Source organism: Chiloscyllium plagiosum, chromosome 19 (assembly GCF_004010195.1).
Source record: "Chiloscyllium plagiosum isolate BGI_BamShark_2017 chromosome 19, ASM401019v2, whole genome shotgun sequence".
Classification (NCBI taxonomy): Eukaryota; Metazoa; Chordata; class Chondrichthyes; order Orectolobiformes; family Hemiscylliidae; genus Chiloscyllium; species Chiloscyllium plagiosum.
Window position 1 is genome coordinate 14,355,212 of NC_057728.1, and position 25,718 is coordinate 14,380,929.

General features: G+C 40.9%; 2 protein-coding genes across 2 annotated transcripts in view; one reads left to right on the forward strand and one right to left on the reverse strand.

Moving 5' to 3' along the window:
- Positions 1–12,252: 12,252 nt before the first annotated feature.
- On the forward strand, positions 12,253–16,384 carry LOC122559531 (transmembrane protein 229A). Its single transcript, XM_043709138.1, has one exon. The coding sequence runs from the start codon at positions 12,443–12,445 to the stop codon at positions 13,499–13,501; it is 1,059 nt and encodes a 352-aa protein (XP_043565073.1). The 5' UTR covers positions 12,253–12,442; the 3' UTR covers positions 13,502–16,384.
- Positions 16,385–16,483: 99 nt separating this feature from the next.
- LOC122559532 (ADP-ribosylation factor-like protein 8B-A) overlaps positions 16,484–25,718 on the reverse strand; it is a 93,793-nt gene continuing 84,558 nt past the window's right edge. Inside the window, exon 7 of the mRNA XM_043709139.1 lies at positions 16,484–18,901. Coding sequence (XP_043565074.1) covers positions 18,852–18,901 — 50 coding nt within the window. The 3' untranslated portion in view covers positions 16,484–18,851. The remainder of the gene's footprint in view (positions 18,902–25,718) is intronic.

Here is a 25,718-nt window from a genome sequence, read left to right on the forward strand (position 1 = left end):
GTGTGAGCTAAGTACCTGTCTGAATCAGATGGGAACCCTATTATTCCACACAAACAATGTCCATCACAGCCAAGTGCATTTCTGAGGGCAATGGAACATAGAGTCATAGAGATGTACAGCATGGAAACAGACCCTTCGGTCCAACCCGTCCAGATATCCCAACCCAATCTAGTCCCACCTGCCAGCACCCGGTCCATATCCCTCCAAACCCTTCCTATTCATATACCCATCCAAATGCCTCTTAAATGTTGCAATTGTACCAGCCTCCACCACATCCTCTGGCAGCTCATTCCATACACGTACCACCCTCTACGTGAAAAGGTTGCCCCTTAGGTCTCTTTTATATTTTTCCCCTCTCACCCTAAACCTATGCCCTCTAGTTCTGGACTCTCCACCCCAGGGAAAAGACTTTGCCTATTTATCCTATCCATGCTCCTCATAATTTTGTAAACCTCTATGAGGTCACCCCTCAGCCTCCGACGTTCCAAGGAAAACAGCCCCAGCCTGTTCAGCCTCTCTCTGTTTCTCAGATCCTCCAACCCTAGCAGCATCCTTGTAAATCTTTTCTGAACCCTTTCAAGTTTCACAACATCTTTCCGATAGGAAGGAGACCAGAATTGCACGCAATATTCCAACAGTGGTCTAACCAATGTCTTGTACAGCCGCAACATGACCTCCCAATTCCTGTACTCAATTCTCTGACCAATAAAGGAAAGCATACCAAACGCCTTCTTCACTATCCTACCTACCTGCGACACCACTTTCAAGGAGGTATGAACCTGCACTCCAAGGTCTCTTTGTTCAGCAACACTCCCTAGGACCTTACCATTAAGTGTATAATTCTGCTAAGATTTGCTTTCCCAAAATGCAGCACCTCGCATTTATCTGAATTAAATTAAATTCCATCTGCCACTTCTCAGCCCATTGGCCCATCTGGTCAAGATTCTGTTGTAATCTTTGCTGTCCACTACACCTCCAATTTTGGTGTCATCTGCAAACTTACTAACTGTACCTCTTATGCTCACATCCAAATCATTTATGTACATGACAAAACGTAGAGGGCCCAGCCCCAATCCTTGTGGCACTCCACTGGTCACAGGCCTCCAGTCTGAAAAACAACCCTCCACCACCACCCTCTGTCTTCTACCTTTGAGCCAGTTCTGTATCCACTAAGTTTAGATACTTGAGGTCAGGAGAAGCAAGGAGTCAATTTTAACTTCAAGTACACCTTAGTTTTTAAAATGGGAGTAGTGCTAAAAATATCCTGCTGTTTTATGAATTTTCCACCACAAATTTAAATAATTTTCAAGACAGCACTCTGGAAACAAATTGAGAGAATGAGTAGGACAAACATTTATAACACAAATAGTTTTGTTATCCTGAGTAATGATCTTTAGTTGTGTGCCTTGTCACAAATGGATTATAAAGCAACTTAAAACTTAGTTATATCTATATTTAGAGACTACATTCAATCTGAACATTAAAATAACCCTACAAAGACAGCTGCTAAAGAATGTAGAATAGCAAGTTCTTTTGTTTCTAGAAATTTCCAGAAAATACTAGGAAAATAGCTAACTCGTCCTCATGGTACAGCCTACCACTTCCCCTCCCCCCAAAAAAAGTTCCTAGTACTGCGCCTGTGGATCACAAACCAGAACTCATTTCTCTCATTGCAGACTATGAGCAACACATTGATATCTGTAATTGCATTTGCAGGTGGCTCAGGTCAAAATTTGAGTAATAACAGATTGTTAACTTTAGGTTTCTGCTGCTTAATTGGGTGCCTAACTCCTCATTCTGAATAAACAGAACCTCATTCTTTGTTTTTATATGCTGATACTGACATGGTCCATGCCCATTGGATCCTTCCCACTATAAGTTCCAGCAAACATCCTGAACCATCGCACTGGGCATGCAATATGGTCTTCTGGACTCGTGATCTTTGCTGCAGAGAACAGTGTTATTCCCTTCATTGCCTTGCTTACCAGAAGCATACCAAACAATTGGTCTCGGCCTCAACCTCAAGAAGACTCCAATCCTTTAGTGACCCATGGCATCCCTCCATTAAGATCAATGGAGAAATCCTCCAAAATGTGGAATGTTTCCCATACCTGGGAAGCTACCTCTCACCTAAGACTGATATTGATGTAGAGATTGAATACCACATCCAACCTGCGAGCACTGCCTTCGGACACCGAAGGATGAGAATTTTTGACAACCATGACATCCATAACGATAGCAAGATCCTTCTGTATAAGGCAGACATTTTATGACTCCTCTATATTACTCTGAAATTTGGACTACATATAGATACAACCACAAGAAATAGCATCGATACTATTTGGAAAGGATTCTCCTTCAGATGGGAAGACAGACATAATAACATCAGAATCCTTGAAGTAATCACTAGCAGCAGTATCAAGGTCATGATCATGTGAAACCTACACCGCTGGGTTAGCCACATGCTTAGGATGTGTGAATTCCAACTACCAAAGCAAATCATCTTCACCCAGCTCAAGGAAGCCAATCAGACAAAAGGATAAAGGAAGTGTTCAAAGTCTCCCTGAAGAAATGCAACATAGATGTCAATGTGTGGAAAACCCTCATTCAAATGAAACCAATTTGGAGGAACCTCCTGGATATCAGGACACAATCTTTTGAGAACACTTGTCAACAGGAGGAAATATGGAGAAAGGAAGAACAGCAACCTTAAGACCAAGAACCAAATCTACCTTCCAAGAAAACCTGCCAAATGTGTGGTTGGAGATGTAGCTATAGGATTGGGTTCGTCAGCCAGACAAGGACCCACAGAACCCATGATCAGCAACACAGAATTTCCTATGTGGCCAATCATAGTCATTAGTGAGTGATTGCTGTTAACAATGACATCTCTTACTATCACTATGTTGCTTTTTGCATCCCCCATTTGTGAATGGCTTCTTGTACCATGGTGCCACAGACAGTTGGCTCACATGTTCTGCAGCCCCAAACATAGTGAAAAAATCTTGCACCTATTGAACAATTGTAAAGGCTGAAACTCCTGCCATCTGGGTTCTCTGCCCTGCCTCAGCTGCAGCCACACTTCCCAGTTCCTGATTCCTGACCTTTCTAAGAGGGTGGTCATTCCTGGAATAGTGTGCAGAGAATGTTTTCCCCTCCCATTGTGAGTGTCTACTGCTTGGCTTCCAACTCAAACTCTGAGCTTACGTTCCTGCAGCCTCAGACTCTTATATGCCCTTGATGACATCAGCACATTGTCCTACCCCTACTATTCTTCTTATGTGATAATTAGTTTTGTTTTAGCTTATCTTAGAATTATTGAAGCCTACAGCTCCCATTCAGCTTTATTACAACTAGTAAACTTTATAAAACTAAAAACTTCACAGTTGTAAACTGACCTGAGTTTTGATATTAATGAACAAAATATTCTCCACCAATCTCTTGTCTACAATGCTTTGTATTTATGTAGCACCTCTAGTGTGGGAAGACATCTGAAGACACTTCATGCATATTTTATCCAATAAGATTCACAAAGGGAGATATTAGGGCAGGTGAACAAAAGCTTGGTCAAAATGACCGGTTTTTAAGGAGTGGTTTAAGGGAGAAGAGTGAAAGTTTGAGGAGCAGAAAGGCCCACCTTAGCCCAGTGAAGAAGGTTATTTAAGATTACAAAGGAACTTTGACCAATTTGGCCAATGGGCTGAAGAGTGGCAGATGGAGTTTAATTTGGATATTGCATTTTGGTAAAACGAACAAGGGCAATGGTAGGGTCCTGGGTAAAGTTAATGAACAGACAGACTTAGGGGTTCAGATACATAGTTCGTTGAAAGTTGCATCACAGGTAGACATGGTGGGTAAGAAGGCATTTAGCACGCTTGCCTTCATTGCTCAGAACATTGAGTATAGGAGTTGGGATGTCGTGTTGAGATTGTACAGAATGTTGGTGAGGCCACTTTTGGAGTACTGAGTACAGTTTTGATCTCCCTGCTATAGAAATGATATTGAATTGGAGAAGATTCGCAAAAGATTTACCAGGATGTTGCTGGGACTGGAGGCCTTGAGTAAAAAAGGAGAGGCTGGATAGGCTGGGGCTCTTTCACTGGAGTGTCGGAGGTTGAGAGGTGACCTTAAATAGGTTTATAAAATCATGAGTGGCATAGATCAAGTGAATAGCAAAGGTCCTTTCCCCAGGATGGGGAATTCAAAATTGAGGGATATATTTTTAAGGTGAGAAGGGAAAGATTTGAAAGGGACCTGAAGGGCAACATTTTCACATAGAAAGTGGTTCATATGTGAATGAATTGCCAGAGGAAGTGGTAGATACAGGTACAGTTGGAACACTTAAAAGACATTTGGATAGGTACTTGAATAAGAAGGTTTTTGAGAAATATGGACAAAAGTGGGATTACTTTAGACTGGGAAACTTGATCAGCTTGGATGAGTTGGACCAAAGGATCTGTTTCCGTGCAATATATCTTGATGATTCCATGACCACTTCCTCACTGCTCTGAGACTAAGTCTTTACCTGACGCTCCCAAACCCTACCATCTATCTTTCATTGCTTGCAAATGGCCAAGACAATATAATGGACACTGGAGGTCCATCTGAGTGCACCAACAGCAAAAGGCTACTTGCTCACCATTTCTACACTTAGAATGAATTTCACTCTCATATCTTGAAATGCTTTCCCAATGAAGAAGGGTGACTGGACCTAAAACATTAACTCTGCTTTCTCTCCACAGATGCTGCCAGACCTGCTGAGTTTCTCCAGCAATTTCTGTTTTCATATTTGATATTCAACATATGCAGTTCTGTTCTTATCTTTAATATCAAACCTTTGTGGACTGATTGGCATAAGGTTTTCTTTGAAGTTTTTCAATTATTATTTCACAGTAATTCTTCAAATTTGCAATTTATGGAAAAAAACTTCAGCTAAAACATTATTTCTACAATATTCAGATAGCCGGACACAAGTTGTTCTTGGTGCGTTTGTACCATTTATGACCATCCTCCTGACAGTATAGAGCACAAAGCACAGTCACAGGATCTCAGTGAAATGAAGGACTTTATGTTTTGCTGAAAGCTATGCTTCCATTGGAGATATTAAAAGGTCTGAAGCAAACTGTCCTAACAGCCAAAAACTAGTTAACTATTTTTGCTTTGTGCTCAATGACCCCTTCCAAATATCTTGCATGATGCTATTCCAATAAACCACACCAATTAATGAATGGCCTTTCTGTCCTTTGCCACACACTGAGAGGAGGAGTTAGAGTCAGTCAGTGTGATTAAGGTAGCAGCTTAGTTAAACTGAGCTGTTGCCATAGCAATGAATAAGTTGGACTTGACCATCAGCACTAAACTTGTTGCTTGCAGTCAGATTAACAGCAACAAAGAGATTGTTGCAATTAATAAACTGTGGAGCAATTTAAAGTAGGGCATCAAACTGCATGTAGACCAATTTGAAATTTTTAAGATATTTCTGTGTTTAACATTACAAAAGTCAACCTTTTCAGTAGAGGGAAATTCTTCATAACACTTGGCATTTAAATATTTCTGGTCATTAAAAGCAGAATTCCAACACATCTTAGTTCCACAAGCGTTTGACAGAAAGTGCCTTTCTAAGGATTTATTCTAAGAAGCTGGAAGAATTCCAATGGCAAAGCTTTTCAGGATTTTGTCTTTGAAGGGGCTGGGCAGGGTAAGCATTCAAAATGGCTGTGGCCCAAACACATAAGCAACAAGGCTCAGTTCTTGCTTTTGTGTTTCTGAATTCTCAAGTTTGCCAGAAAGGACTCTCCCAGCTCATAATGGCCTTTTGCATTTTCATTTTGTTGTTCCCCAGTTACTAGTGCTGAAGTAATGTGAAACAACTGTAATGTATTGTTTGATAAGTGATCACACCAAGTAACAGTAGTCTGCAAGAAAAATGCTTCCTCTTTGGTTCTTACAACAGATTCTCTGGACTTTGTACTGCGAATTGGGGCCCAGAAGTTAGGATGTGACACATTCTGCTTTGAACTGCTTCTCCTAGCAACTAATGTTCTTTGATTTGTGATTTGGTGAATATAAAAGGAAAACTTGTACTTCAGTACTGTACTGGAGCGTTAACCTAGATTTAGTGCTCACATCTCTGGTGGAATGTGAGCCAATGATCTCCTGGCTTGGAAGCACTGAATCACAACTTATACTGACGCTTTTTGTGAATGTTAGTGACTGAAGCCACACAAGATCTTCTAGCTCCAAATCTTGGAAGGGACTTGACAAAAATGATATTATTGGAACAGCTTGAAATACACAGTGACACCATGAAAATAATCAGTAACATGGGAATGTATTAACAAAAATGGTAAACCTTTGAATTTTTAAATAATGAATATTGAAAGAAAATTTAAGCGTTGCTGACATATATCTCTAGACAGCAAAAGTAAAGTGTAATAGTGAACACATACATAATTTTTGACTCCAGTTCTTGTGTGTCCAATCAGCTGCTATTTTTCTTTGGAGAAATGCAGCTGCACGTTTATCAGCAGAAAGTTAGAAGCTGAAGCTTGGACTAACACGGTTATACAGTTTCCTTCATTTGGTACCAGGGCTGAGATTTTCAATCGCCTTTGGAGTTGAGATTGGGGAGCTGTACTGGTCCTGGTTGGTATCTCAGTATCCTGACATCTCTGGGTGTGCTGAGATTTTGGGTGTGCTTTTTTAATTAATTGATGGTATGTGGGCATCACTTCCTGGGTCAACCTCACTCTCCCTTGAGAAGGTGATGGTGAGTTGCCTTCGTGAACTGCTTGACAGCACTGTTAAAGGTACCTTCCATCATTTTACAGATGATTGAGCGTAGACATATGGGTGATAATTGGCCAGGTTTAGATTTGTCCTTCTTTTTTGTGCACAGGACATGCCTGGGCAAGTTATCACATTGTCAGGTCGATGCCAGTGTTGTACTGGAACAGCTTGGCTAGAGACCATTCTGTAGCACAAGTTTTCAGTAATATTGCTGGAATGTTGTCAGGCCCCATAGCTTTTGCAGTGTTGAGCATCTCCAGCCATTTCGTGATGTCTAATGGAATGAATTGGAATGGCTGAGAACTGGCATTGTAATGCTTGCAACCTCAACCAACTTGGTTCATCCACTTAACACATCTGGATGAAGATTGTTGCAAATGCTTCAGCCTTGTCTTCTGCACTGTCCCTCATCGATGGGATATTTGTTGAGCCTCTTCTTCCACTGAGTTGTTTGATTGTCCACCAGTGTTCATGGCTGCATGTGGCAGGACTACAGAGCTTAGTTCTGGATGCAAGTAATCCTATTTTATGACTGCACCAGGGTGACATGAAATGCCTGGTACTGCTCCTGGCATGTCTTGTTGCAGTCTTGATTGCAGACTTCAAGGCATGTGCACTAGTGAAATGACACAAGCTTGTCAATTTCCTGTAAGCCCCTTGAGAAGCTTGCTAATGGGTTGGGGAGAGCAGTAAGCCTGTTTGCTAATTACAAATTTTCAGTGGTTAGCACTGCTGCCTCACAACACCACGGTTCCAGGTTCGATTCCAGCCTCGGGCAGCTGTCTGTGTCGAGTTTGCACATTCTCCCTATGTCTGCATGGGTTTCCTCCGGGTGCTCCGGTTTCCTCCCACAATCCAAAGATGTGCAGGTCAGGTGAATTGGCCATGCTAAATTGCCCATAGTGTTAGGTGCATTAGTCAGAGGGAAATGGGTCTAGATGAGTTACTCTTCGGAGGTTCAGTGTGGACTGGTTGGTACAAAGGGCCTGTTTCCAACTGTATGGAATCTAAACTAATCTAATCATTTCACAATAGATCAAGGGCTCAGCTGCTCTCCAATAGCCATGCCAATCTTCCCTATCATTGGCTTGCTCAAAAATAAATCTGTCTGAGGATCCAATTTCCAACCAATCAAAATGAATGGCAGTGGGAAGTGTTAAATTAAGGGCTTTAACAGAAATGCAGATTACACAGGTTAACATATGTTGGTTATAAATAAAATGATTAAAGTAAAAGATTAAAGGAATCAAATAACATACATGAAGAATAGCATATTATTGAGTCAAAAATAGCCCAGATTTCTTCACATTTAATTATTTGTTTGAAGCAGTAGCACTGCTAATATTATATCGCTGCACCCAAGAGAAAATATTGAATTCAGTGTCTGGGATTGTGTTGTTGGAGGTCAATCATCACGGCCCCATGACATCACCGCAGGACTTCCTCAGCATAGTGTCCTATCTTCAGCTACTTCATCAGTGACCTTCCTTTCACTATAGAGTCAGAAGAGGGGATGTTTGTTGATGATTGCTAGGTATTCAATAACATTTGCAACTGCTCAGATACTGAAGCGGTCAATGTTCATATCCAGCAAGACTTGGATAACATTCAATTATACAAAAGCCAGACCATCTCCAACAAGAATGAATCTAACCATTTCTCCTCGATACTATCAAAATTAGCATTGCTGAATCTCCCACTGTCAATGTTATGGGGTTTAACGTTTATTAGAGACTGAACTGGACTACAGCAGGTCAGAGACTGGGAATTCTGAAGTGGGTAACTCACTTTCTGACTCCCCAAAGCCTGTCCCCCTTCTTCAAGGTACATGTCAGGATTGTGAAGGAACAATCTCCACTGCCTGGATGAGTGTATCTTCAACAACACTCAAGAAGCTTAACACCATCCAGGATAAAGTAGCCAATTTGATCATCACCACTCCCACCACCACCAACGAATATTGCAACAGTGTATACCTTCCACAAGATGTGCTGCATCAACTTACAGCACCTTTGACAGCACCTTCTGAGACTATGACTTCTCCTATTTACAATAAAAAGGCAGCTGACAGAGGGGAACACTGCCACCTGCAAGTTACCTTCCAAGCCACAAACCATCAAGACCTGGAATGATATCACCATTCCTTCACTGGGTCAAAATCCTAAAACCCATCCTCTAACAGCACTGGATATACCTAGACCACATGGACTGCAGCTGTTCAAGAAGCTTGTTAACCACCACCTCTTTAAGGCATTGAGGAATGGACAATAAATGTTGGTCTTGTCGGCAATATTTACATGCTGACAGCAAATATTAACATAAATATAAGATGATAATTTGTTTGGAAGGATGCTGACTGTGAAACGAATGTTATCCCGAACGTCAGATACATTTAGAAGTATTTTTTGGAGCAACACCCATTCTTATAATTGACACGATAGAGTCACAGAGTCATAACGTTTTTGCAGGTTAGAAAGAGGGCAATCATCCCACCACATCCAGGCAGTCATCAAACGTCCGTGTATTCTGATCCCATTTTCCAGCACCTAGCCCATAGTCTTGAATGCTATTACATTTCAAGTGCTCACCTAAACAGTTCTTGTTTTAGGGTTCCTGTCTCTACCACCCTTTTAGGCAGTGAGTTCCAGATATCCTCTGGGTAAATAATTTTTTTTCCTCAACTCACCTCTAACCTCTTTCTCCTTACCGTAAACCTCTGCCTCCAGTTATTGATCCCTCTACTCGTTGGTAAACTTTCTCCCTATTTACCCTGTCTATGCACTTCAGAACTTCCTACGCCTCAATCAGATCAACCACTTAGCCTTCTCTGCTGTAAGGAAAACAACTTCAGCTTATCAAGTCTCTCTTCATAGCTGAGTTGCTCCACCCAGGCAACATCCTGGGGAATTGCTTCTGCACCCTTTTGAGTGTAACCACGCCCTTCCTATGATGTGGCAAACAACTGCACACAATATTCCAGCTGTGCCTTCGCTAACGTTGTATACAGCTCCATCAAAATCTTCTTGTTCTTGTATTCAATATCTTGAACAGACCTTTGTAACAATCTTATCTGCTGTCTTGCTGCCTTCAAGGATCTACAGGCATGCTAATCAAGATTCCTCTGATCCTCTGTACTTTTTCAGAATGAATGGGGAGTAGCACCCTGCTCTCATATCGACCTGTCCTAATTATGGCTCGTAGGCTTGAGCTTTGGGAAACATTTGCTTCTGTAACAATCTTCTCTTCCTGGGTGAACCCAGAAAATTTCTGAAATAAATGAAAGCAGGTCAGCCAGCAGCACTTATAGGAAGAGAAAACGAACTCACATTTCAGCTTGATGCATGAGTCAACTTGGCATCAGGGCTTTGACATTATGAAATGATGTCTGATTGCTAAAACCTCCTTAATCCCTAAATGATATAACTCTCATTACAAATTGCAGGTTTCAACAAGCACGGTAAAGGAGTCCAGGTGGCCATTCTTGATGAGTAAGTGAGTTTCAGCAAGTTTGTTCATAATGGTGTTTAACCATCCAACATATGCAAAGCTTTCAGTGTCTTGATACATATCCAGGGCAGTGTTCTAGTGAATCCCAGTAGAGGTTTGACATCAAAGAGAAGCAACAAAGCCTGGCCATCGACCAAATATTGCTGAATTTCTCTTTACATTTCCAGTGTCCAGCAAAGTAACTAAACTCTATTTTGTAACAACTTTTACAAATAGATTAAAAGGAGCAATTTCAATGTGTACAGAATACCAGTAAAGTTATCTCAATGAAGCTATTTTACTAATACATGGTGTTTGTCAATCGGAACCAAACTAAAAACTTTGCACAGCAAACTACTCATTTCTCAGAAGCAAACAGAAATTGCTGGAAAAATTCAGCAGGTCCAGCAGCATCTGTGGAGAGAAATCAAAAGTTAACTTTTCAGATCCAGTGACCCTTTCTCAGAACTACTGTGGAATTCTGAAGGGTCACTGCACCTGAAAGGTTAACTCTGATTTCTCCTCACAGATGCTACCAGACCTGCTGAGCTTTTCCAGCAAATCCTGCGTTTGTTTCTGATTTCCAGCATCCGCAGTTCTTTCAGTTTTTGTTTATGATGTGAAAGTGCCAGTGTTGGACTGGGGTGTACAAAGTTAAAAATCACACAACACTAAGTTAGAGTTCAATAGGTTTATTTGGAAGCACTTGCTTTCAGAGTGCTGCTCTTTCACCAGGTAGCGGTGGAACAGGATCATAGGACACAGAATTTATAGTAAAAGATGTGTTTTTATTTAGCATTTGCTCATTTGACAGAGCTGCCAAAACAACGTTAAGCATTTTCAAAAAACAAAAATTGCTGGTGAAGCCCCCGTGGAGTTAAAGTATTCTTGACCCTTGAAGGGTCAGGGGACCCGAAACCTTAACTCTACTCTCCACAGCTGCATCCTGAGATGTTCCTAGACATCAGCAGGTTTAGAAGCATCTGTGAAGAGCGGAGTTAAAGTTCCGGGTCCACTGACCCTTTAAGGGTCAAGAATACTTTAACTCCGCAGGCGCTGCAGATTCTGCTGAGTTATTCCAGCAACTTTTGTTTTTGTGGGGTTTTTTTTTGCTTGTGTCGAAAGCTTTTTCTCCGTGTTTCAATTCTATCAATTGTGCTCAGATTTGTAAAGCATTGGAAATTTGCGTGTCAACGCTCCACATATTTGCCTGACACTATTTTAACCAAGGTGCCAGTCGCTTTGAGGAGAAACAGCTCACACTGTTGGAAGATTACACAAAACCCATGGATTAATGTCGCCAGCAGCAACTTCGCGCCGACGTATTCCATCGTCAGAATACAAATAGATCTCTTTAAATCTCTGCCTTTCTCAGTGACCTGCCTGAGGGGAAGTGATGCACTTTGACCGTTTTGCCTGATCCGAGTCATAGCGGAGAAGCAACAATCTCTGGCGTACAGAACAAACAGGTGGATGTGTGAAAAGGTGGATGTTAACAAAATAAAAGATGCATTCCCCACAACCCTTGGGATGACTCTGTCCCGTCAAGAAACCTGCACACAATCTGAACCTGGGCGTGAGATCCCCTCTTGCGGGCTGCTGTTTAAAATTGCAAACACAACTTCAGCTGCCCTTTGGTGGCAATTTCCGAGCAGGATGTCGAAGCGGAGAAGAGGGGGGTGTGGGGTGTGGAATAGTTTCTTGAAAGATAGATTTACATGGGAAGGGTGGAGGATTTACCGAACAGAAATAAAACCAAAATGTTCACGGAAATGGTGCAAAAACTCCCGTGGTTGGGTGGTAGGAGTATATCGCACTGTAGGTTTTCCTGGGGGTCGAGAGACATTTAGGCGGAGGAAGGAGGGAGGGAGGGAGGGAGATAACTGCGTCTGAGGTGCGACGTGTCGAGTGCAAATGTTACGTCTGTATTAGCTGAGGCTGCTGCTGCGAACCCAGCGAGGGTTGTAGCCTGTGCTGCTGCCAGGTAAGCAGTGCTCCAATGTTTCAGCAAAGAGCAACATGAGCCGGTTGTTTGTTTTCCTACATGAGTGTTTATTTCTCTGCGAACGGCAGAGCGTCCTTTTGTCCCTCTGAGGGGGTAGAGGGGGGGTGAGTGCACACTTTGCTGGCGGTGCTGGAAGCTCACGTTTGACAGCCAGCGAGGAGCATGCACGGCGGACGGAGCGACGCTCAGCGGCTGCCGTCGGCGGAGCGCCCGGCTGCCGGCAGCGGGAGGGGCCGGCCGCTGGCTGCCCCGGGTCCGGGCCGCCTCCAGGATCTGTCCGGTGCTGAAAGCGGCCGCTGCCTCCCCACGTGGATGCGCCTGTACTTCTACGGGATGCACGGCATCGCCCTGGACGTGCTGCTGTCCTCGGCGCGGCGCTTCGCCCGCACCGGCGACCCGAAGATGCTGGGCTTCTCCTCGCCGGTGCTGGGCGTGCTGCACTCACTCGCCCACTGGGCCCTGGAGCAGCTGTACCTGCAGCAGGGGCTGCTCCGCGGGCGCCCGCTGCTCTTCCACCTGCTGCTCTACCCCTCGGTGTACGTGAGCCTGCAGGCGGTGCTGGCGGTGCTGGCGGCCGGGGAGGAGCTGCTGCTGCTGCCGCCCGGCCTCCTGCTCTTGCACTACCCGCTCGCCCTGTACCACTCGCAGCTCTTCCTCAAGCGCTTCCTGCGGCTGCGGTGCGAGCGCTCGGCCCCGGCCCCGGGCCCGGCCCCGGGCGGGCAGCTCCAGCCCACCGCCGCCCAGCGCCTGCCCGGCTCCCTGCGCTTTGTCTTCTACGGCATGCACGGCTTCCTGGACGAGATCGTCTTCACTTCCGTCTTCAACCTGGTGGAGGCGGCGGACGGCCGGCTGCTGGGCCACACCTCGCTCTGGTCCTTCCTCATGTACGGCAGCTGCAGCTTCGCGGTAGAGAAGCTCTACCTGCAGCTGCACTACCGCTGGGGCTGGAGCACCTGGCAGAGGCTGCCCGTCTACATCCTCTGCATCTACAGCTGGGAGCTCACCTGGGGGCTCGGGCTCCGCCTGTACAACGCCTGCTCCTGGGATTACTCTCACTACCCGCTCAACTTCATGGGTCTCATCACATTGATGTACTTACCCGGCTGGTTGCTGCTCAGCTATTACCAGGATGTGCTGTCCAATGTCTTACTACGTGTCCACTACACCAAGACCAAAGACTCCAAGACTGCTTGTGCTAACGGGAAAAACAGAACAACTTAACTGGAGCACCAAGCTTCTCTTTTTTAATATACCTGAAACTAGGAGATTTCAATTTACCATGGAGAGACTTTTTTAGATACACGATACAGAGTTACCGCTGTATGTTTTAATTTTGGATATGTGTTGAGAGCCGTATACAATAACCACTAACAAACTGAAGAAAGCCCAATATGCAGTCAATGCATGTTTCCATTCGTAACAATCTTCAAATTGTGAGGACTGGATGATTAGCTGCTAGTAACTCATTCCACTTTGCAAAGAAAAAGACCTATAACTGGGGCTCATCTGTGACCAGAAGATTCCATTCTGAAGACCGAGATTATGAAGCAATTTCAGAATCCATCTCAGCTCTCACTTTTAATGTGCTTGTCGTTTAAACATAAAATGGTAGATTCGGCAACAAATGCTGCTTGTTGTGGCATTGTGAAACGCTTCTGCTCTGTGGGTCAGTTTTAAAAATGGCTTGTTATGAGCCTGTGCAGGTACATCACTGCCAACCCAGCTGCTGCTACAATGCAAACTCAGTTCAGAAATCACTTACTTCTGATCGATAAGATTAGCAGCTCGAACAATTTTAAAAAAAATCAATTTCTATTTCAAAAAAAAACTGACCAGTATTTAGTCAATGAAAAGGCAGCTGCAGAGGACTTTTTAAAAAGACTTGTTATTAATTTGGTGATAGTGAGTCCTTTTAGGATCAAATGACTGGTGTGGTACTAACCATTTGCACCATTATCTGAATTCAGAAATTTCTTAACATGAATAATAGAATTGGTTTCTTACTACTGTACTGCAGCATGTATTGTATGTACTTCACAGTATTTTTAGGGGTTTTTTAGCCAAATGTTCTGGTTAAAAGAACAGACAATTGTTTTTCCTAATCCGTAAAAGACCTTGCTCTCACTTTAATAACATTGAATATTAAGGTTCATAATTCTAATTGGAAGAGCTGAATAGACACTACTTTTTAAAAAAAATATTCAATTCTTCTCAGTATGTAGACACTAAATTAACTTCATTAAAACATATACAATGTGGATTGTAAAGATTGCATTAGAGCTACGTAACTCCTTGAACACAGAAGTACAAGGGCAGAGTTCAAATCTCTAAGATCACGGACACTGTTCTGGCAATGGACATGTTAATCACACAGGTTCAATTTTAATGCTGTACGGTTGTGTTTTATTTGAAATATGTATCATTTTGTTGACATTGTTTGATAACAGCCATGTGTCACTGATATATTGGGATACTACAATAATTTGCTTTAAAAAAAACTCTACAATTTGGCTTCACCTTTGCATTTAGTACAGTACAGTGAACAAAAGTAGTAATTATTGATAGAGACTGTAAACATGCTAAGCTAAGGCCACAGTTTAAATCTGTACACTTCTGTATCAGGCAGCTTAAGCAAAAATTAATCCATACATTACATTATTAAAAACATTAGACTTATAAGAAGTAGAGTGAGGACTGCATTGTACTCGTGCTGCCATGCTTTTCATTGCTTCCATATTCTGCTGATTTGGGAATTATAATAGATTAAATAGAGATTCATGTTTTACAAGAGGCAACACTGCTTTGGAATTGTGGCTTGCTATGTTCCCACTCCTCCCTTCCTTTTCCCATATTCAAACAAGAGATCAAATGGGGCAAATACTGAAGCGACCAAAGTGAAGAAGCATATAATTCATGTGTGTCAGAAAGATGTTATTTTAATTCTAAAGAACAAAATTAAAGAAGAAAATCTAACAATGGATTACTGAAGTGTGTGGATGATATCAACATACACTGTAAACTAATATACTCAGTTGTTTTAGATTAATGCAGCATCCTTTAGGAATTGTTTCATTTTTAAAGTGAGCACAAAACAAAAATGTTTGTGACGAGCTACAAATTTAACAAAGTTTCAAGGTACCAATTAGAGATATAATCTTGCTAACCACTGCCGATGTATTTTCAGGATCTTAGGCACCAGCTCTTAGCTTACAAGACAAAGGTTCAGATGACAAAGATTCAGATGACATGAACAACAGTAAGAGTGATTTATGTTATCTGAGCACTGAGACAGTATCATTGCATTGTAATTGAACAGCCAACGCGTGTTTACAGTAGCTGGACAGTGACTCTCTGGTGTTAAACAATAATCATGGTAGTAGGTACATTCAATGGCACATAACATATCAAATTGTTTTGCTCCTAAATTCTTGCCTAATGCACAATTTAGCTGATGTGTCAGAGACATTAAGCAAAATTCCAGAGTTTTTAATTAAACAAATAAACTACACATTTGAGGTTTGTGAAACCCATTTGAATTACGATTGGACAGTTAAAATAATGAGATTTATCTCAAACTTCAATAACATTACATTTCATTAATATATAGAATTTTTAAAGTTTAGTTTACAGGCATACACACTAACATCTACTAATATGTATCTACCTTTAGGAAATAGAAGAAAAAATTACTATACTTGCAAAGATCAGGTTGCTTCAGTTAGCACCGATCTGAAATATCTACTTGGGATGCTGTTGTACATACACCTAAAAATTATTTGGAATACTGATCAAGAACCAGAACAGTTTTTCAAAATAAAAGCTGATAAAGAAGAGATCTATCGGTTTTTTAAACTATGTTGGACACTTGGTTTTGAATCATACAGCGTAGAAATTCGGCCCATTTTGTGTCTGTGCCAGTTGTTTGAAAGAACTGTGCAGTTAGTCCCAGGACTCAGGTCTGAGCAGGGCGTTTACACAGAATTAAGGTCCAGAAATAGGCTATTTAGCCCAATGTTTTTGATGCCAGTGTTTGAACTTCACATGAGCCTCTTCTAATGCAGTCTACATAATACCTCTTCTCATCATTCCCTCATCAAATGCTGCTTTTGCTTAGAAATATTGTGATTCCTCAGTTGGCAGACAGCGACTCGGAATGTGAATTCATTATTTAAAAACTCCAGTAGAATTAATCACACAATAGAACAGTTTCTGACCAGTCTTTAGTGATTGTAAATTTGAAAGAAGGCATATGCTGTATCTGTTCCATTCTATACAGTAGAACAATGTGAGCTACCACACCAATATGGTAGACTGGATTAAATGCTTATGATTCTATTGACCAAAACTGCTTCAATACATTGTTAAAATCCACATTCCTAAATTGAATACAATTATGACAGCACAACAGCTGCAATGCAAATTACCAATTGCCAGTTTTTTAAAAAACTGAACAAGAGATCAAAGCTTTAGAGCTATGTCTCATTTTTCCACTTTATATAGTTAATGTACATGTCTCATGGAAGAAGCAATTTAAAATATATTGCACATAAATAATACAAAGAGAAAATGTGGGATGTGTATTTTTTCTGCTCAAGCAACATGCAGACAAAGTTCATAATTAATGAGTAATAAATCCAGTGTCTGACAAATACATTCATTTTAAAGAACATGTTACATCATAAAGTAGTAGTCAAGTTTAAATTTCAGGTTCTATTGTAATTGGTGTTGCTTCAGGAAAAGAGCAACTTCGTGATGCCCAAGTCATTACATCACCAAATGTTACTTAACTGCCATAGAAACAAAAAGGTAATTGACCTATTGTATAAAATAAATTTCACAGGAAGTGTGGAAGATATTCCATCCTCTGGAACTTATAAAATGGCACTAGCCCCAAGATTCTGCTTGGATCATAGGAACTGGCTTTTAACTGAAAACCTATTGTGAATTTTGGCTGGTACTATTTAAATGATCACTACAGGTTTTGTAAAAATTTTCACTGAGAGGTTCTATCCTTTATAATAAACTGCAACTTTATTTTTTTTTAAGAAGTGTCTTGCTAATTATGGGACGTAAAATACATGAAATCTAAAATGAAGACTTGAAAATAAAAGTGGAGCAAATTATCCTTATGTACTGGGCCAATTCTTATTCCTCAGTTAATATCATCAAAATACATTAAGGGTCTAACAGCAAGAGGATAGGTTGGATAGAAACAAGGTTTAGAATTTACACAATTCACTTATAGTACTGATGAACACAAATTCATTCTCACTGACAACAAGTCTTATTTTTGTGTCAATGTACCCATGCTTCTTTGCATAATACCATTTTTAAAAAAAAGATTAAGATGATGTGACATGCAGCTCATGAGTTTGCAAATTAACTTCTTCTTAGAACAAATATAGAAAGGAACTGAAATGTGAAGTAGATGGCAAAGTCTCTGGTACTGTAAAAGAAAACAGCTGGTTTCAAAAGATCTTGATTTCAATCTTTTTAAGTGCTATTATAGAAAGACAATTAGGACATAAAACTGGACTAAAGCCTGCTTCTCACAATGTAATGTGCCAATTTGGAACAGGCTTGTGACCATCAGACTGCACTTTCAAGCAATTGTTGGATGCATTTCAAATTTGCTCTTATTGTGGTACATTTCCGATACTACTAACCTCCACTTAGCAGTGTCTGATATTCCATGTCTACTAAAACATTGATAGTAGGCTTACCTTGTGCTGTTCTCACATTGAGATTCATGAAATGAAAGATTAAACTTGGAATGGTGCACACCACTTCCACACAATAAAATCAATTTGCAGTCTTCTTTCAAGTTAGCATCAAATCATTAGATTATATTGATGGTTTATGTCTTGATGAATGCAAATAATTTAAAAAAGCAATTAAGCTATGAAGGTAATGTCGGTTGAATTTCCCTGCTACCCTGCGGATGTAGATAGCCATTGAGGTCGATGGGAAACAATTTAACAGATTATATTGATGTTAGTATAAAAGTGCAATCCATGATGGTGTCAAAATAGGAAGATGAAAGCATCCCTATCAATCAACAAAATGTTGCTGCCCTGCTCCTGCATCCATATAACTACTGTACTTATAATTTAGCAGGAGCATGTCTTCACTGGTCAAGCAAACCATTCCTGTTATACATAGGGCTCAGTTCCTTTTGATCAGTAATCATACATTGAAATACTGTTTTATATTAATACATCGCATGCAAAATGAGAAACACACAATCAGGATATCATCCTATTAAAAAGGGCATAGCCATTATCTGTGTTTTTTTTTCCAAAGGCATCTCTTAATTAAAGAAGCCCTGTGCCCAAGGCTTACAGAAATAATTTATGATTACTCAGCATTACTGTTGAATGGCACAATTTTCTTTAAACGTAGAAAATGACCTGAAGTCAAAGGAACGCAAAGAAGAAATCTTAGAAGTCCATATTAACAAGAACTGGGATTGAAAGACTCAGGCCCAGCTGAGTTAGGTTCTTCCATATATCCTTCCAAGGTACGTAGGATGGACAAGCAGTTCACCATCTTCTACAGCAGGAGACCAACCTCAGCAGTGCCTGGATTTGGAGTGCTGAATAAGCCACTGTAGTGTGATGTCTGCAAGGAGACAAGATATGAATTATAGTATTTTGTCACTATTCATATTGCACAAATAAAAGATTCGCATAATTGCCTGTCCTTGAAATTTCTCAATACACACAAATTACCTGGAGAACTACTGAAGTACCTTCATCTTACACTGCACAATGTTTCAAGTGTTTCATTTATCCAAAGAGAAAAGTAGCTGTGAAAATCAAACTGCTTATTAAATAGCTGAAGGTGCCTTTCTTTAAAGAGTTTAACTTATTCTTTGAAACAATCATTGTAACCATTTTAAGTCTCAATGGAAAGTCGAGTTGGCTTAATGATGGTTTGTAGCATGAATCTCCATTTAATGCAGTATGTGCGTACAATGAAATTCACACAAGTCGTCACGTACAGCAGCTCCTGCTTAAGTTCTAATTTGTGAATTATTATCTATATGATTCAACTCTACAATTGTATGTTCAAGCCAGTGAATAGTTTCACACAGTTACTTCTGCATTTTCAATATTTTATGATGGTTGTGAAGAGAAACGCAAAACAAGTTTAATTTATAATTTACAAGTGGGAAAACAGAACAAATACCTGCCCATGGACCCACCTTTGGAGCTCAACACAGCTTTGGCTCAAAGTCAACAGCATGTCAATTAAATCCAAGGAGGTTGCTACTAAACAGTTTAATGAAAATATATCTTAAACAAAATTTACTTCACTGAAATAAATATTTATTTTAGAATTTCATTTTAATAAGTGGACAAATCAAATGATAAGGATTACAGACAAAATTTTCCATCAAATGCACAAGACCTTAATTGTCCAGCTGCAACAAAAAAAACTACCACAAAATAAAGAGATGCTAACTGTCATCTGAGGGATACCCGCACAAGAATCTGGAGATATAATCCCCCATTAGTGCTCAGAGTGTTTTCAGAGACATGCCTGAATGTAAAGATTTAAAAGATTTTGTTGGCTGTATAAACTACTTAATGCAAGATCTGTAATTCTACAGCTGTTTACGAGAAAATGAGCAATTTAAAGTCTTCCTTCAGAGAAACAGGAGTAGAATCCACTTGAGGACCATCATGTGACACAACTGAATTGGATCCTGGTGGGGTTATATTTCCCCTTCCTCTGCTCTGCTGAGTTCTCAAGCTATTCTGCATTGTTATAACAGGAAGCAAATGCAAACTAGAAATGAAGGCTAAATATGATTTTTCAGAGGGAGACATTGACTTGGACAGAGAAGCAGCTGCAATGGCGTCCCTTCCTGCCCTGTACCATCATTTCTGATGACTGCCACAAATATTTCCTGGTCCTCTCATATTCCTCATCTACATAAATCCTCTCACTGACATCCTTGGAGTATAAGGGCAATTGATGTCTCACAATATTAGTTTCTGCATGCATGCTGAAGAGATTCTACTTTACCTCACCAGTACTTTTCTAAAGTTTCTAAATCATCAGACTGTTTGTCCAGCATACAACATTAGGTGAACGGAAATTTTCTCCAATAAGGTATTGGGAAGATTATCATCTTCAGACTGCACTAAACTCCACTCGCTAATTACAGATTCTGTCTCTCTTTGCAGCAATTGTCTAAGGCTGAGGCACAAAGTTAGAGTACAATCAGAGCTCAAGATAAGAATTTGATCATACAGCCTCACCAGTCAGACCACTGACTTCTCTCTCGGTAACATTGCCCAACTCTGTCTGTTTCATAGCTCAACTGCTGGTGAAACCCTCAATGATGCCTTTGTTACTTCTCAAATTCACTTGTCCAACTCACGCCTCACTAACTTCCTACATTCTACCTCCATAAATGCACAGTTATCTGAGATGTCCTAACTCTCACCATTTCCCAATCATCCATCCCCTCTCTGCTCAATGACCTACTTTGACACCTGGTTAAGCAATGCTTCAATTTTAAATTCTCATCCTTTCTGTCCTCTCTGTATTTGACCTCATGTCTTCGTATTTTTATAATATCTTCCAGCCCTGCAATATCCAAGATATCTGTGCCGTTTCAATGTTAGCCTCTTAAGCATCTCTGATTTTTATCACTTGACCTTTGACGATTACACCATCAGATGCCAAGTCAGTAAGTTCTGGAATGCCTGTCTTGAATTTCCTGGCCTCTCTTCCTGTATTTCCTCCTTTGAGACACTTATTTAAAAGCTACCCGCCTGACTAATCTTTTAGTCATCAGCCCTAATATCTCTCTACATGGTTTGATAATACACCTGAGAAATGCCTTGGAATATTTTGTAACAGCAAATAAGCTATATAAATACAAGCGACCATTATATAAAGAGAACAAAATATCGGGTGACCTTGTCAAATCTGCGGAAAACTCAAACTGCATAGAACAGCGAATGAACATGTTAAGAAAATGTACAGTGAAGAAAAAGTCGAGTTGAGATTCTATGGGAAACACTGATACAAGTCAAAAGATACACAAGCATATTTCAATATACATACAATTTGCTCTAATTTTTAAAGAAGCAAAGCAAAAACACAATTGACACAACATAAAAAAGACTATTCAACCCATCATGCCTGTACCAGCTTGTTGAAATCCTTCTCACATTCGCTATGTCACAGCAAACTTTTCTCCTACAAGTATTCACCCAATTCCCTTTTGAAATTTACCATTTAATCTGCTCCAAACACTTATTCAGAGGAAGCATTTTCAGGCAGTATATCTCAGATTAACAAACTTGCTTCACATTTTTATTTTCCTCATGTCATTCCTGGCATGCAGCCAACTGTCCTAAATCTCTGCTTCATGGTATTCACCCATCTGTCATTGGAAATAATTCCTCTTCAGTTATTCTATCAAAATCCTTCAAGAGTTTGAATTCCCCTCCTCAATTCTCTCCATAACCTTCTCTGCTTCAAAGGAACCACCCCAGGTTCTCTCATCTTCCCATGTAACTGAAGACCATCATTCCAAACTTGTAAAACCCCTCTTCATCCTTTCCAAGGCTTGTATATCCTTCCTAACATGTTATGCTGACAATTTTACCACAATGTTCCAGCTGGGAACTAATCTCTGCTCAAAAAAATTAGTATTTCTTCCTTTTATACTCCATGTCTCCACTCATCAAACTAAGGATCAAATGTACCTTTTAAACAGATTCCTAAACTTGTCTTCCACCTTTAAAGACTTCTGTACATAAATTCCTAGTTGCTCTGACTCATACATTCTCACAAAAGTGAATTTTAAATTGTATCATTTACTTTGCATTGTTTTTCTTCACTCTCCCAATCAAAATGAATCACTTCACACTTATTTGCATTAAATTGCATTTCACCAATCTTCCTAGAGTCTGTTATCTGCCCTCTCACTGCACTGTATATCTCTAGATCTCACAACATACGCAAACTTTAAAATGATGCCTGTAAGATGCAGGAGAGAAGTAGGCCATTTAGCCCATCATGTCTGCTCTACCATTCAATGTGATTGATGGCTGATCTCATAATGCTGTTCTGTATATCCTGTTTACCTAAGGTATACACACAATATATAATCAGGGAGACCAGTTATACCAGCTCCAAACCTTGCATTAATAAGCTCTGAACACAACATTGAATACATGTCTTTAATCTACAAAATAATCACTCACCACAAGTTGGTGCTTTCTGTTCCTTAGCTAGTTATGTACCCACACCAGACATTTTATCTTTCAAGTCATAGGCTTCAATTTTAATACATTGTGCTTTATCAAATGAGGTTTGAAAGCCCACACATGCATCAACCAGATCCGTCTCATCAACTCACTTTGTTACTTTACAAAGTAACACAGCCAAGTAAGTCAAATATTACTTCCCTCACTTGGATGGAGAGAGGAATTTGTTCAGTGAGTACAAGAAAACTTTCTGATTCAGTATGTACCTACTAGAGACGGTGCAAAATGTGACCTACTGTTGGGAATAAGGCAGGGCAGGTGACTGAGGTGTGTGTGGGGGAGCACTTTGGGGCTAGTGACCATAATTCTATTCATTTTAAAGTGATAATGGAAAATGATAGACCAGATCTAAAAGTTAAAAGCAACTGGATGGGTATATGAATAGGAAGGGTTTAGAGGAATATGGGCAAAATGATGGCAAATGGGGCTAGATTTATTTCGAATATCTGGTCCGCATTAACAAGTTGGACTGAAGGGTCTGTTTCCATGCTGTACATCTCTATGAATCTATCCAAATCAATGTTGGCATTCAGTTATTATTTTTCAAAATACCAACTAAATTTCTTTCAGACTATTGCCTTTAGAAATGTTTCTGCCACCAAGGTTTAATTAGCCAGACTGCAATTGTTGAGTTTGTCCTCTCTCATTTTCTGATGTGTAACATTTGCAGTCCTCCAGCATCACTGCAGTTTGGAAGACTACAGTCAGAACTTTCACAATTTCCCACTTTACTTCCTTCAGCAATCTAGGATGCAGGCCATCATAGATACTTGACTCTTCAGTTTGAGTGGTACAAATTTTTTTAAGGCACCCCGTTTTTACTCTGATCCCTCCTGTTTGTCCTACGTAGTGTTTGTGGCAGTCCCTGACAGAAAGTTAGCCACCAGGTTACAGGAACACCAGCTAGCCACAAAAAGACACGACCCTCTCTCCCTTGTAGCCCTACACACGGATGAAAAAAAAACACCAATTCGACTGGGACAACACATCTATCCTGGGACAGGCTAAGCAAAGACATGCCAGAGAATTCCTAGAGGCCTGGCACTCCAAATACAACGCATAAGCAAACACAAAGATCGAAATACCATCTATCAACCCCTCAGAAAACGAACCGGAAATGACATCAACACAAACCCCAGGAACCCCATCCAGGGCAAACATATAAATAGAAAGCAGGAGACAACAGTTTCGCTTCACTTGGAGGTCGCCACTGAGGATGTTACCTAGACAGGTAATGAAATGTCTGGATATCAAACCTACAGCTCAGCGAGCAAAGCTACACCCTAATCCTGGTAAATCTCCTCTGAATCCTTTCCAAAGATTCCACATCCTTCCTAGAATGCACTGACCAGAACTGCACACAATACTCCAAGTGCGTCCACACCAGATCTTTGTACAACTGCAGCATGACCTCAAAGTTCCAAAACGTGATCTCTCTACTGATAAAAGCTAACACACCGTATGCCTTCTTAACAGCCCTATCAATCTGGGTTGCTACTTTGAGAGATCTATGTACGTGGACACGGAGATCTCTCTGCTCATCCACACTACCAAGAATATTACCATTCACCCAGTACTCTGCATTCTTGTTACTCCTTCCAAAGTGAATCACCTCACACTTTTCTGCATTAAACTCCATTTGCCACCTCTCAGCCCAGCTCTGCAGCTTATCTATGTCCCTCTGTAACCTGCAACATCCTTCGGCCCTATCCACAACTGTACCAACCTTAGTGTCATCCGCAAATTTACTAACCCATCCTTCTATGCCCTCATCTAGGACGCCTATAAAAAATGTCAAAAAGCAATGGACCCAAAACAGATCCTTGTGGTACACGACTAGTAACTGAACTCCAGGATGAACATTTCGTATCAACCACCACCCTCTGTCTTCTTTTAGCTAGCCAATTTCTAAAACAGATATCCTAAATTTAGTCCCATTTGCCAGCACTTGGCCCATATCCCTCAAAAACCTTCCTATTCATTTACCCATCCAGATGCCTTTTAAATGTTGTAATTGTACCAGCCTCGACCACTTCCTGTGGCAGCTCATTTCACACACGCATCACTCTCTGCATGAAAAGGTTGCCCTTTAGGTTCCTTTTAAGCTTTTCCCCTCTCACCTCCAAACTGTGCCCTCTAGTTCTGGACTCCCCCACCCCAGGGAAAAGACCTTGTCTATTTACCCTATCCATGCCCCTCATGATTTTACAAACTTCTACAAGGTCGCCCATCAGTCTCCAACACTCCAGGGAAAACAGCCCCAGCCTATTCAGCCTCTCCCTATAGCCCAAACCCTCCAAACTTGGCAATCCTTGTAAATCTTTTCTGAACCGTTCAAGTTTCGCAACATCCTTCCTCATTGCTCTGGAACTATATTGATGTTGAGAAGCTTTGTTGTATGCAAATCATGAACTTCTCTCCCTCTGCCCTTTTCATTATTAATTTCTGAATCTATATTGGGATAACTGAGGTCCCGTGTTTTCCCTGAATCTGTAATCTTTGCACTGTTTGGTACTTGGCGGGAGAATTTGCTCCACCATCTCCTGTGTACTATTTGATGGTGTTTAAGGTATACTCAGTAGACAAATAGTTCCTTGATCATTCCTAAATTCTGAACAAATGCATCAACTTTGAAACTTCAGGCAATATTATGACTTTCTAGAGTCTGTAACAGGGGCCAGGATGTTACAAGCAGTGTGTGTTCTTGATGGATGGGATGGTGGTGACAAATAGGCTACATGCAATAGGCCCACTGCCTTCCAACCCAACCCCCAAACTACCCTCACAGTGTGCTAGTGGGCAGGCACTGGCATTAGTAGCCCTGCCCACCCATATTTAAATAAATAATTAAGGGACATTTAGGAATGGTAGCAAGTCTATTGATCCGAATAATACAGACCGTGCCAAAATATTGATGATGTAGGCAGTCAGACAGGAGTGGACAGGCTTTAAATATTTTAAAGGATAGGCCAACATAAGAAATCATGGAAAGGAAGGGGACACCTCTTCGCCAGGAGGTGCCCTGTATACTTTGGGGATGTTTGAGGAGAAAATGAGGTCTGCAGATGGTGGAAATCAGAGCTGAAAATGTGTTGCTGGTAAAGCGCAGCAGGTCAAGCAGCATCCAGGGAACAGGAGAATCG

Coding starts and splice junctions, on each gene's coding strand:
- LOC122559531 (XM_043709138.1), top strand. CDS start 12,443: ATGCACGGCGGACGGAGCGACGCTCAGCGGCTGCCGTCGGCGGAGCGC.